Source organism: Brassica oleracea, chromosome C9 (genome assembly GCF_000695525.1).
Source record: "Brassica oleracea var. oleracea cultivar TO1000 chromosome C9, BOL, whole genome shotgun sequence".
Lineage (NCBI taxonomy): Eukaryota > Viridiplantae > Streptophyta > Magnoliopsida > Brassicales > Brassicaceae > Brassica > Brassica oleracea.
Window position 1 is genome coordinate 33,108,580 of NC_027756.1, and position 11,951 is coordinate 33,120,530.

At 36.1% G+C, this 11,951-nt stretch overlaps 1 protein-coding gene across 2 annotated transcripts; it reads right to left on the reverse strand.

Moving 5' to 3' along the window:
* Positions 1–579: 579 nt before the first annotated feature.
* On the reverse strand, positions 580–4,174 carry LOC106313570 (65-kDa microtubule-associated protein 3-like). 2 transcript variants are annotated; one of them, XM_013751416.1, is made up of 12 exons: positions 3,943–4,174; positions 3,674–3,756; positions 3,361–3,567; positions 3,021–3,272; positions 2,733–2,942; positions 2,490–2,645; positions 2,047–2,358; positions 1,880–1,967; positions 1,722–1,795; positions 1,553–1,627; positions 1,243–1,468; positions 687–1,156 (listed from the first exon to the last, which is right to left on the reverse strand). In XM_013751416.1, the coding sequence occupies exons 2-12, from the start codon at positions 3,734–3,736 to the stop codon at positions 687–689; spliced, it is 2,133 nt and encodes a 710-aa protein (XP_013606870.1). In that variant the 5' UTR covers positions 3,737–3,756; positions 3,943–4,174. The 2 variants fall into 2 exon arrangements, with proteins under 2 accessions (XP_013606871.1, XP_013606870.1); XM_013751417.1 differs by lacking the exon at positions 3,943–4,174 and having other exon boundaries at positions 580–1,156; positions 3,674–3,736.
* Positions 4,175–11,951: the final 7,777 nt, after the last annotated feature.

Sequence of the window (11,951 nt, forward strand, 5' to 3'; positions counted from 1 at the left end):
AAGGTACAACGTCTTTTATCGTTCTTTCTTTTCCCTCACCTTTCCATAAGCCCATAACCAATAAGATGCCTTCGACCCTGGTTCTGAGCCAACACAACGCTGCATCAGTCTTTGAAGTTGGGATAAGAGCAAATACATTTTCTGGATCTAGCCTAAGACAGTGAAGAAACATTTACGTTTACAATTCTGTCGGTAAAATATAGAAAGATTTACGTAACGGGTCACATTTACACTTATTAATAACACTATCTATCACACTATCTATCACTTTGATAGATAAAGTGGTAAAAAGTTAACGTATAAACATTAATGTTTATTTATATCTCAAGTTTGATTCCCTCTTGTGTTTTCTATTTATGAGTTTCTCGAGTCACATGCACTTTTGAATATAAACATTCATTCATTTTTAATAGATTTAACATTTCAAAAACAAAACGGAAAAGAAAATAAATTTTAAACACTTTTCGGAAAATTTGAAAATGCGGAATTGTCAAAACAATTTAGAGTGCTAGTAATAGTCCCACCTCCACTTCAAGGAAGGTAAGAGACTAGAGAGTCTCTTGTTAGTCTCCATAGACATGTAAAACCGATCACTTCAAGAGAAAAAATAGCCAATCATATAATTGACCTTTTACAAACCAAACCACAAACAATTTAAGTTTTGTTTTCTAAAAGACAGATTGAAATCAGACGTGGATCGGAGACTCAGATTGTAGCATGAAGGCGAGTCTTCGTTCCTCAAAGGAGTACTCAATAACTTCAGCCTTTTCAGGGAGAAATCTTGCATTGTTGTTGTTGTTGAGTGGGGTTGGTGCAGTTTGCATGGGGACAGAGATTGTTGCTGGTGTTGATGGGATCGGAATCATTGATGCTACATTCTTTGGTGTTTGCATCATCATCATCATCTTCTCCTCTTCCAATTTCTTGATAATGTTGTTGTTCTTGACCGGAGTTGCAAAGGACGATATCTCGTTTACTGCGTTGCTTTTCGAGTTTGGAACAAGTTGCTGTGGCGTTGCTATGTTGGCCTTTGATGCAACCACCGTGGTTGAGATGGGTGAGAATGGTTTGCGAACTAGTGGAGACTGTAGCTGTTCACAAGGATTCATTGACTGTTTCCTTGAGGGAAGTCCAGCAACATCAAGCCCTCTTCTTCCTGCAGGAGAGCAACGCATTTCAGAGAAGTACTCAACACTATGATAAGCAATGTAGTTACATTTTTATTGTAAGACTCAAAACTACCAGTTGATAAAGCTCCATCGACTTGGACTTGGCGTTGATCTGCTTTCTTGTTAGGTTTAGGAGTCTGATGCATCCCTGCTCCTAAGGAGAGTCTTCGGTTGGTTGCGGTACCACCGGTTGACATTCTTGGAGCCTTTTTGCCACCAAGGGGTTTTGATGGGCTCGGTTTTGATCCATAGAGCGCCTCTTGTTCTGCTATGAGCTGTCCTTGGAGCTTCTTATGATCCTTTAATATGCAGAAAACATGTAGTTAGTTTAAGAAGATTGTATTTGCCAAAAGTTTCTGATGGAAACAAAGTGAAGTACATACCCGTTGGCGACGGTGTTCTTCTTCTCTTTCCTGCCTCAGTAAGTTATACTCCTCAAGCATGGACAAAAGACGGATCTAGAAACAGAAACAGAGAATTACAAATGGTCAGCGATTACATTATGAATAATAGAAAATGAAATCAATTTGAGATTTTATAGAGAAGTCATACACCATCATAGAGAAATTCAATTCCCTTCTCTCGTTCCCAAACTATTGTCTTCGAAGCCAGTGCTTCTACCATTACTGGATGAATGAACATGAAAAGATATTACCATCATAATCTATTCAGAGTATAAACAATGGGGATATAAACAAAGAGTAACTTACCTGGAAGTTTGTTAACAAGATTACGAGCTTTTTCAGCACGCTTGAGAGTAAGATGAGCTCCTCGTCCAGCATTGTATCTGTTATCGTCCTGTAGAGTGGAAAAATATCAGAAAAATGTAACGAACTTTGTGACTTTACAAATGTTTCTGCGATTCCGCGGCTCTAACCCTGTTGTATTCTTCTAGCCAGCTTTCCTCATCGCAGGCAGACAACCATTTCTCGACCTTCTCAAGTATCTCCTTCCTACTTAAAGCTTCCTCTTTGACCTTAGATATATGTTGCTCAAGATGCTCCAGGACCAATGTGGCGTCCACAATACCAGATTCTATGGCTACTATAGTCTGATCCATAGCACTATCTGAAACTGGTAACATGTGGGTTTTCCTACATATCTCCTCTAGCTCTGATCTCTTCTTCACAACAAGTTCTTTCATTTTGCTTGCCTTTACCTCGCCCAATCGGACAACTTCTGCCTCGACCTGTATATGGCAATGGAACTCACGTTAAGGTTTACAGACATGAACATAAAAAGAAACTTCCATTTACTTGTAAGCTTGATTATAGTGTTGTTATACAACAGTGTAACCATGAAAGTTTTTCAACAGCTTACGTATTTGATGAAGTCTTCAGAGAGACTATTGGCTTGAGTTATTTCATGTTCTGATGCAGCTATATTGCAGGTAATGTGCTGATACTCTTGCTGCTCTTCTATGGGTGTATCCATCAAATTCCAGAGCTCTAACATGGTTGTTGCTAGATCTTGAAGCTTCATAAGAATCCAGTAAGCAACTATGAGTGACAACAACATCAAAGAACAAATCTAGATAACTCGCCAAAGTAATTTACAAATTACCTTCTGCATTCTCTGTATCTTAACTTCCCTCAGCTTTTGAACTGCAGCATCCAAGTTGTCAATGGTATGATCACTTAAGCTTCTTGGTCCCTCTGGATCAGTTAATGTGGGATTGACTTGGCTAACAACCTCATTGAAGTCCATACCAAGTACTGAACAATGAGAATATAGAGTACACAGGTGCTTCCGAATAGTCTCCACTCGATCACTCTGAAGGAAACAACAAAACAAAGTAAATAAACAGATAACCAAAAGAAAAGAAGAAGCCAAGTTCAAATGAAATTTCACCTTCTCCTTCTGAAGTGCTTGCAGATGGCAGTTTAACTCCTCAAGCTTTCTCATAGACAAGTCGGTCTCATCGATGGGTGGTTTGGAGAGAACATGTTCTCCTTGACCTTTGATATCATTAGTGATATTCTCTACTTCTTCTAGAACAAGAAGGAACTGGTTTCTTCTCTCGATTTTCCTCTTCTGCATCTCTTCCAATTCAGGAAGAATCTTCCCAAGCTCTAGTTTCAAGCTCCCAACGCTTTGATCAGACTTAAACACATAAAAAAAGAGAAGGTTAACATGGAAAAATCTTCCTCAACAAAAGCAAACACTTAATCCTCATCAGATACGCGCTCACCTGTCTAATATGCACAGGGCGTTCTCCCATTGCAGAACAGATGGAAGCAAGCTCTGCTTCAGCATCAGCAATAGCTTGTCTTAGCTGAGCTCTGCATCGATTAGCTTGGTCAACTTTTCTTCGGTAAACTTCCAAGCATTCACGTTCAAGCTCAAGCAGCATTTTATCTCTATCAGTTTCAGTTTCTCCAACTTCATCCCAAATAATCTGATTTTTTTTTTAAAGAAATAAACAAAACAAGATCTCAATACAGATATTGATACGAAAGACAAAATAGTTTTTTTTTTTTTTTTAATTATCAAACTCACACCACCTGAAGTTCGTAAAGGAGAGATCCACAGGTTGTTTCTACTTGAAGGATCGGATCTTTTGCCATTTCGAAAATGCTTCTTCTGCCTGTAAAGGAAACCTTAACTAACTATGTCATTCCCAAAAAGGAAACAGGAGATTTGCTAACGATTCCCATACATCTCAATCAACCAATTGAATAAGTAAGCAACGAAATCGACTAAACTATGTAGAGTCGATTTGACATTGGGAAGCAATCAATTTCAGAATTAATCAATGAGAGAGAACGCTTGCCTGAAACTAGAAATTTCTCGTATACTCTCCAGAGCTGCTCAATTTGAAGTTTGATCTGTTGCTAGTAGATTCGATCAGATTTTGGCGTTGTAGATTTTCGAAATAGAGAAACAATTTGAAACCCAAGATTGAAGTTTCTGTAGATAGAGAGAGAGAGAGAAGAGAGAAAAATAGCCGTTGAAAGATGTTAAAGGTCGACGTGAAGGGAGATGATGATGAGAATAGATTTGGAATTTCCGTCCGTTACCGGATCAGCTCTTTCTTATTCCTTTTTGAGCTTTTGAATTTCAAATATTGGGTCCCAATCATGTGCATCGCGCTTCGACTGGACAAATAAATCTAAACCGTCAAATAGTACATCTTTTGAGTTCATATTTTTTTCTTTTCTTTAGAGTTCATTCGACTGAAAACAATATATTGGAAACTATAAATGTTTTTGTATTCATTTAGAAATATAATACGGACCTAATTGGCAAATTGTGCTTTTTAATATACAAATTGTTTTATTATTTTTTAGATTTTCAATTTTTTTTAAAATTAACATTTTCAAATTATTTATAAAATAATATAATTATGTGTTGATTTATACAATGAAAAACATAAATAAAAATATTAAAATAAATTAAATATCAAATAACATATTTTTATAAATTAGAAAGTCAAAGTTAAGTTAATATAAACACACAAATAAATCAATGTAGATTTAAACATATTTAAATTTAAAATTTAATACTATACAATAAAATACCCAATTAATATTAGTTGATTTAATTTTGAAATAAACAGTTTAAATTTCTATTATAATAAATTATATTATATATTTTAATATGGTAAACATGAAAAAAATTAAAATTGAGTTAATGTGTACATAACTTGAGCAAATCTTCCAAAATATTTTAGGGAAATTGCCAAAAATACTACATTCATAATACCACTTTTTATGTTTATACTAACCATTTTTACTCTCATTTTTAAAGAGAGAAAATACATTTACAACTCTACGGTTAACTAATATCGAATTAGATGGTTTAGAGTTGAGAGGTGGGATATGGTTTTTGGAATGTAAAATTTAGGATTCTAATAAATATATAAATAAATACTTAAAAAAATTATTTTTTTTTTAAATAGTTTCAAAAATAATTTTTAATTTCAAAAAGAAATATTGAAATTTTTTTTTGAAAAAAGACAATTTCATAAAAAAAATTATTTATTAAAAAAATTATTTATTATATATATATATATAGTAATGGTATAAGAATTTTTTGCCTCTTAATGAAGAAAATGTTTTTGAAAATGTTTCTTTAGTGATGATAAACATGAATAATGACACTAACAAAGTAGTAAACGTGAAAATTCTCCTATTTTTCTGATTATTTTATTAAACATACAAAATGTTAGTTTATTAAGATACATTTTAAAAAGAAAAATACCATAGGATAAAACTACAATTTTTTTTAATCACAAATATAGCAGACAAGAGTTAAAATGATCAAAATAAACTGATATCTTTATGACACTATGATAAGCTAGACTATGAGGGTTTTTCGGTGTTGAGGGTTTATGAAGAAGTGGAGATTTGACGAAAATAAGCTAGACAGTTGCGAGGGTTTCTCGGTCGTCCGAATTCAAAAGGTGAAGATTTGTCGAGCTTGACTTCTGTCCACATCTGATGTGCCTTGATGTTGAAATGAGTTAAAAGCCTAATCCGTTTCAGCTCGAGTGATGAAGTCATTATAAGGACATGTGAGTCAACGTCTTCCTCAGCCCGCAACCTGAAAGCAAATAATCAATCTGTTAGAGGGAGGGAGGGAGAGAGAGAGAGAGAGAGAGAGAGAGAGAGAGAGAGAGAGAGAGAGAGGCTTATCTCAGTGAAGCTTGCGAAGGAGTATTTTCAGGCGCTTCATCAAGGAGAATACGATTGCCGGTAGTGTGATTGTGTATCTATGTGAAGATAGCAAGCATGAATATGAGATTGTGCCTATACTCTAATAGTGATTCCTAAAGCTGGTAAATCTTGATATTTTTGATCTCTTGTTGTAGGTACGGAAGCTAGATCAACCGAATGGTCGAAGAAGCTTAAAACAAATCGACCAAAGAGATGATCGGCTGGACGATATGAATGAAATCTGGCTTTTAAACCTTAAACAAATGGAAAACGAATGAGATGCTAATGATAATAAGAATAAAAAAGGATAAGTGAACAAAGGATAGGATGGATCATGCTGCTGGTCATGTGACATTCTCAGCTTGATCAGTTGATGATCGAAGTGGATCGAGATGGTGCTTTGCTTGCTGGTTGTGTAACTCTCTCAAGCTTAGCTAATGGATGGGATGGATTGATAGACAACACATAGATATATGGAAGGGATCTTTAATAAGTCAGATTGCTATGAAGCTGTTTCTCACAACACTATAAAGAAAAACCATAGCTTTAAGAAAACTAGAAAACTGGATATTTCATAAATTTTCAAAGATGTGTGTTTTACAAAGATGAAAGACAATGTGCATATGTTTCATAATGTCAGGGGATAGATGTTGTGCTCGTAAAATATTTGGCTCGGCCAGAGTTTCACCAAACCGCCCACACCAGCCATTTAGAATTTACCATCAATATATGTTCAGTCCAAAGAGCATATCTCGACAACCATAAGGAAATTTTCCATAAACCCAATTTTCCAAGCACGACAACTCATCAAAGAATCACTGAGGCTTGGAATCACCAGAAAAGCTTCACGGGTCAGGAAATTAAGGATTTACAAACTGAAGGTGAAGCCCATCTAGATGCGATATCAGTTTTTAGAAGTGAATTCAGGCCCAACCAAGGAGCGGCCTTAAATTAAATTCAATTATGAACTTCAATAGAGATCTCTTATGGATCCAGGAATCCAAGAGTAAGGAGAAAATACCAAGGGGAATTTAAGATGCAATTAATTTTTCAAAACCAACCGACATTGTTTATGAAAAGTCTTCCACCAATTCAATTTGGTTCAGACCAAAAATTTCTATGGAAGCCATGAGATTATTTAGACCAACCAGAAGACAAGGCAGATGTCATTATCTACACTCTACACTCAAAATAAATTTATTGGAATCAAAGTTTTGATGGCTCCATTGAATATAGCTGTTAGGCTTGATTTTCTCTTGAAACAGAAGGAAACTTGTGGATCCTTTGTATCTGGACAGATTCTAGATATAACCACGGCCAAGAAGCCCCCTTGATGTTCTCCTCTCCTTGCTTGATGAAGAATATGGCCGCTGGTCTTGGGCAAGAATTTGTAGAAACTCTTTTAAGTGTATAGTGTCAACTTGGCTGAATATTGAAAGTTGATATGTAATACGATAACTTATTTTAGTAAAAAAAAAAAAATTATCAGAGCCAGGTTTCAATCCTTGGACCTGTGGGAAACGTCTTCCACCACACTTCCGCTGCGCCACTCTGATTATGCTTTCTTATTTTGTATTATATATGTAGATTAATCAAACTTATACTTCCTTATGTCTTGTCATTGCTGATGAGCTTTGTTTCAGGCAGGTCTTACCAATTGATCAATAATTTAACTTCTCTTTTTGTAATTGTTAGCTATACGAATAGAGATTTTTACTCGAATAGCATAAAAAATTTGTTATATAACTAGAATAGCATAGAAAAGTTGTAAATTACTAGAATATTTTTAATCCCTAGTATTAGTAAATTACATTAAAGACTCTTGCTTAGTTTTTTTTAATTGAGATTAGTTTTAATTAACAAATCCACATCACTAAAACTGCAATCCACGTCATAAAAATTGTAATCAAAAGAGAGGGAGAGGGAAAGACAATCAATCTACGTTTTAATTCAACACCACAACTTCCTTCAATCATCATTTACCCTAACCGAACATTTTTATTTATCGTCCTTTGTCCGATATCGTCAGTTCGAACCTGTCTTATCCGATATTGTCTTCATCATCGTCTTCGTCGAAATTGTATTCTCCACAATCTTCTTCTCCGAAATTGTCTTATCCGCAATCGCCCAAAATCGTCTTCTCCGGTATGTTGTGACTGAGTTTGATTTATGTTGTGGGTATGTTTGATTTATGTTGTGGCTGAGTTTGATTTATGTTGTGATTGAGTTTGATTTCCATTGTGGCTGAGTTATATATCATGTTCTGGCTGAGTTAGTTTTCCATTTGCGGCTGAGTTAGACATTATGTTTTGGCTGAGTTAGTTTTCCATTGCGGCTAAATTATATAATATGTTGTGACTGAATTAGTTTTCTATTTCGGCTGAGTCATATATGTCTTTTATAATTAGATGGATGTTCCTGAAGATCAAGCACAAGATTACCCTCCAAGACTTTACGCAGAAGGAGCTTCTAATCTAGAAAATAAAGAGATTAATCACAGTTGCAATATGGGAGATTCCCTAACGTCAAAGAGGCAATAGGACTTGATGTGTGGGAACACCTGAAGGAGTTTCCCGTTGGAATAATTGCTAAGTTAGCTGATAGCAAATTTGTGTGGTCTGGTAGGACTGTACACTATCTACTATGTAGGCAGCTGCGAGTATATAAGAAGGAGTTTTGGAGCCTCGTTGTTGATCAACCTATCAGGTTTAGCTTACACGAATTCAGTGAGATCAAGAGGTTAAACACAGATCCACTGCCAACGGAAAATTTTGAACCTAACCAATACAAAACGTTGTGGGAGGAGTTGAATGTATCGCATGGGACGTGACCGAAGCTAGATGAACTGAGGCCAGCATTGAGGTCTGTCGGCCCTGGAGTTTTGAAAAGCGTAAATGGTTAGGGATGTTAGTTTTTCAAGCTATGGGTGCTTGTTGATTCTATTAAGATGAGGACGTATCCATGGGGTCGGACTGCATACGAAGTACTTGTTGATTATATTAAGATGTTGTATCCACAATGACGGTCATACACCATAAACGGCCTGAAGGATGTGTTGCAAGTTTGGGCTTATGAATCTGTGACTTGCTTTGGAGAGCATTTTGGGAGAGTGGTTGATGAGCAAGAAATTTTGTTTTTTTCGATGGGGTGGAAAGCGCACACGTGCAAGTTTTACTACTGTCATCTCTGAGGAGATTAGAGATCATGGCGAGGTATGTATTGATGGATGAGTTTTTATTTATTTTGTGACTGAGTTATGAGTGATTGGTGGCTGAGTTATAAGTTATTGATGGTTGAGTTATGAGGTTTTGATGGCTGAGTTATTAGTTATTGTTGACTGATTTATGTGGTTTTGATGGCTGAGTTATTACCCATATGATGGCTGAATTATGAGTTACTTTTGTAGGTGCATGTGAAGAAAATGGTTATGAAGGACTCTCTACAAGATCTGTTTCCTCAATGGCCGGGTGAAGCAGAGGACCCACAATTTGTGAAATTGATATCAGACATATATGCTGGTAGGTTTGTTTGAGGTTTTTGGGATGTGCAGATGAATGAGAACAAGAACAAGAACAAGAGAACGAAAGTTGATGTTTCGTCAGCTGCTGAGCCACCAACGAAGAAGCAGAAGAAAGATAAGAAACACAAGGAAGCTGATGTAGAGAAGAAGAAGGAGAACTGATGTAGCGGAAGCTTCTGGGTTTTGTGAATACTCTTCACAATGCTTAATCAAAAGCTCTTAGGATTGAAAATGCTCTTCTCAGTGGTTTATGGAAACCTCTTTAGGGTTTGGAAATACTATTTCCTGTGCTATAAATCTCGTATAAAATCTCTTTCTTATTAAATCATATCAAAACTAAATACAACTTTAGGCTTGAATGCCTATTTATAATAAATCACTAATCTTAGAAAACCCTAATCTAATTTAATATAGGAAAACCATTAAAACCATAAAACAAAAAAAGTAATTATCCTATTAATAAATAATAATAATATTTGGAATATATCCACATATTCTCTGCATAATTCTCACCGGGTTGGAGAAGATTCGTCCTTGAATCTTGATCGTGGTCTTTGACTCCAAAACGTTTTCTAAGAAAAACTCTTCCTCGAATCTTCAACAGCATGTTTTGCACGATTTTTGCATGGATCTGTTTGTAACTTGAATCTTCATAAATCCGTTTTTGCACAAAGATTGCACGGAGCAGATTATTAATATTCTGCACAAAATCTTCATCAACACGATTACGCCCTATTTTTGCATGACTCCGATTTTCAAAGGATCCATCTTTAAAGACAAAGTCGACAACACGGACATAGATAAAACTCTCGTCATCTTCATCATCTTTTCCGACTTTCAAAGGATCCATAATGACTACTCTTGATAATATTTCCAGAAAGTTTGACAACTATGATGGTAAATTTGAGATGTATAACTCATGGTTTACTGCCTACGATTTCCACTTCAGAGAGTTAGACCGAAACATTTCAAATATGGAGATGGGCATTGGTGATAGACTCCAAGCTGCAGTGAATTAGTGTCTGAAATTTTTGGGTGTAGGGGCAAACTATGATTACCTCTCACAAGTCCCCCACCGATCTTTACCCTCACCACATAATTTATCACATAAGTCCGTAAATATCCACCAACGGCAGATAAGACCCTTGTTGCTAAAGGTTTGAAAAAAAAAGAGAGTCTTTGGCAGAGCAGCTTGCTAAGGCCAATGCCAAAGGTTTGGGGGTTAAACTGAATTCAGAGGACGAAGTTGCTAAGGCCAATGAGGTGAAAAGGAATTTGGTTGAGGAGTTTGGTAATAATGATCTTGATTTCGTTGATGTTTCTCCTGCTAAAGATCTAGCATATGGACGCGGCTGCAGGGATAAGCCAAAACAGAAATATGATGAGGTAAAAATAATGAAGAGGCTGATGCTATGAAGAAGGAGGCGGCTGAGTTAAAGCAAAAGACGGCTGAGTTAAAAAAAGCAAAAAGAGGAGTTAAAGAAGCAAAAGGCGGCTGAGTTAAAGAAGCAAGAGACTAAGTTAAAGAAGCAAAAGGAGGTTGAGTTAAAGAAGCAAAAAGAGGAGTTAAAGAAACAAAAGAAGGAGTTAAAGAAGCAGGCCCCTCCTCCAAGAAGAACATCGAAGACTCGTGCATGTGTAATAAGAATATATATTCAGCCACAACCAAAGCAGATTGAAGATGTCATTGAGCTTGCAGATGTGACCGACGATATTGTCGCGACACAAAATGAGCTGTTGCCGGAGTCTGATGAGGAGGAAGAGGAAAAGATTAGGTCTACAAGAATAAAGGATTATCGGGAGAGAGGTGTTCAATTATCTCCAAATGAGTGTGTAGTGATGCATGCATATGCTCCTTTAGCACCAATTTTCTTTACATTGTAGACAATGGAACGACGTGCATGAGGAAGACTTTTGAACCTTCACCAGGAATATATGATCCTCTAGCACATGTTGATCCGGTTAAAACTAATATACTTATGCAACACATAAGGCCATTAGAGTATGGACCTTTGCACCATTTGCTGATACATCTAATATCAATTTTTGCATGAACTGACTTGTGTTTAATAATTAGGAAAATTCCATTTGAAAAAGCTCACGAGGATATTGAATTCTATATGATCCTCATCACTGAAAGACCGTGGCCAATGAAGGAATATGGATGGTTGTTTCAAAATGTAAGTCTACTTTAGGGCTGAGTTATGTAGTTTACAGCTGATTTACATATTCTTTGTGGCTGAGTTAAGTAATTTACAGATGAATTATATATTATTTGTGGCTGAGTATATATTATTTTTAGTTGACTTAATCTTCTTTGTACAGCATGTTGCTGCATTTATTAGAGTCCTCATTGCAAGGTCCAAGCTAGATCCCAGCCCATTCTGGTCTAAACGCATTGCCTTTATAGACTTTTGGTACTTTGGAGTATTGGTTCACGATTACAACCAGTTCATGTTGAAACCAAAGTAGTTCAAATTCAAAGGCACTGGTTATGAAGACTTAGCAAACGGTAGGATTCCCTATGGCATTCTGACAAACTTGAAGTGGTTAGAAGATGTGGATCACTTGTATGGAGTGCTTAATGTTGGAGGCAATCATTGG

Coding starts and splice junctions, on each gene's coding strand:
- LOC106313570 (XM_013751417.1), bottom strand. CDS start 3,736: ATGGCAAAAGATCCGATCCTTCAAGTAGAAACAACCTGTGGATCTCTC. Junction 3,273..3,360: donor GCCCTGTGCATATTAGACAG/GTGAGCGCGTAT, acceptor TATGTGTTTAAG/TCTGATCAAAGCGTTGGGAG. Junction 1,968..2,046: donor GGCTAGAAGAATACAACAGG/GTTAGAGCCGCG, acceptor TCCACTCTACAG/GACGATAACAGATACAATGC.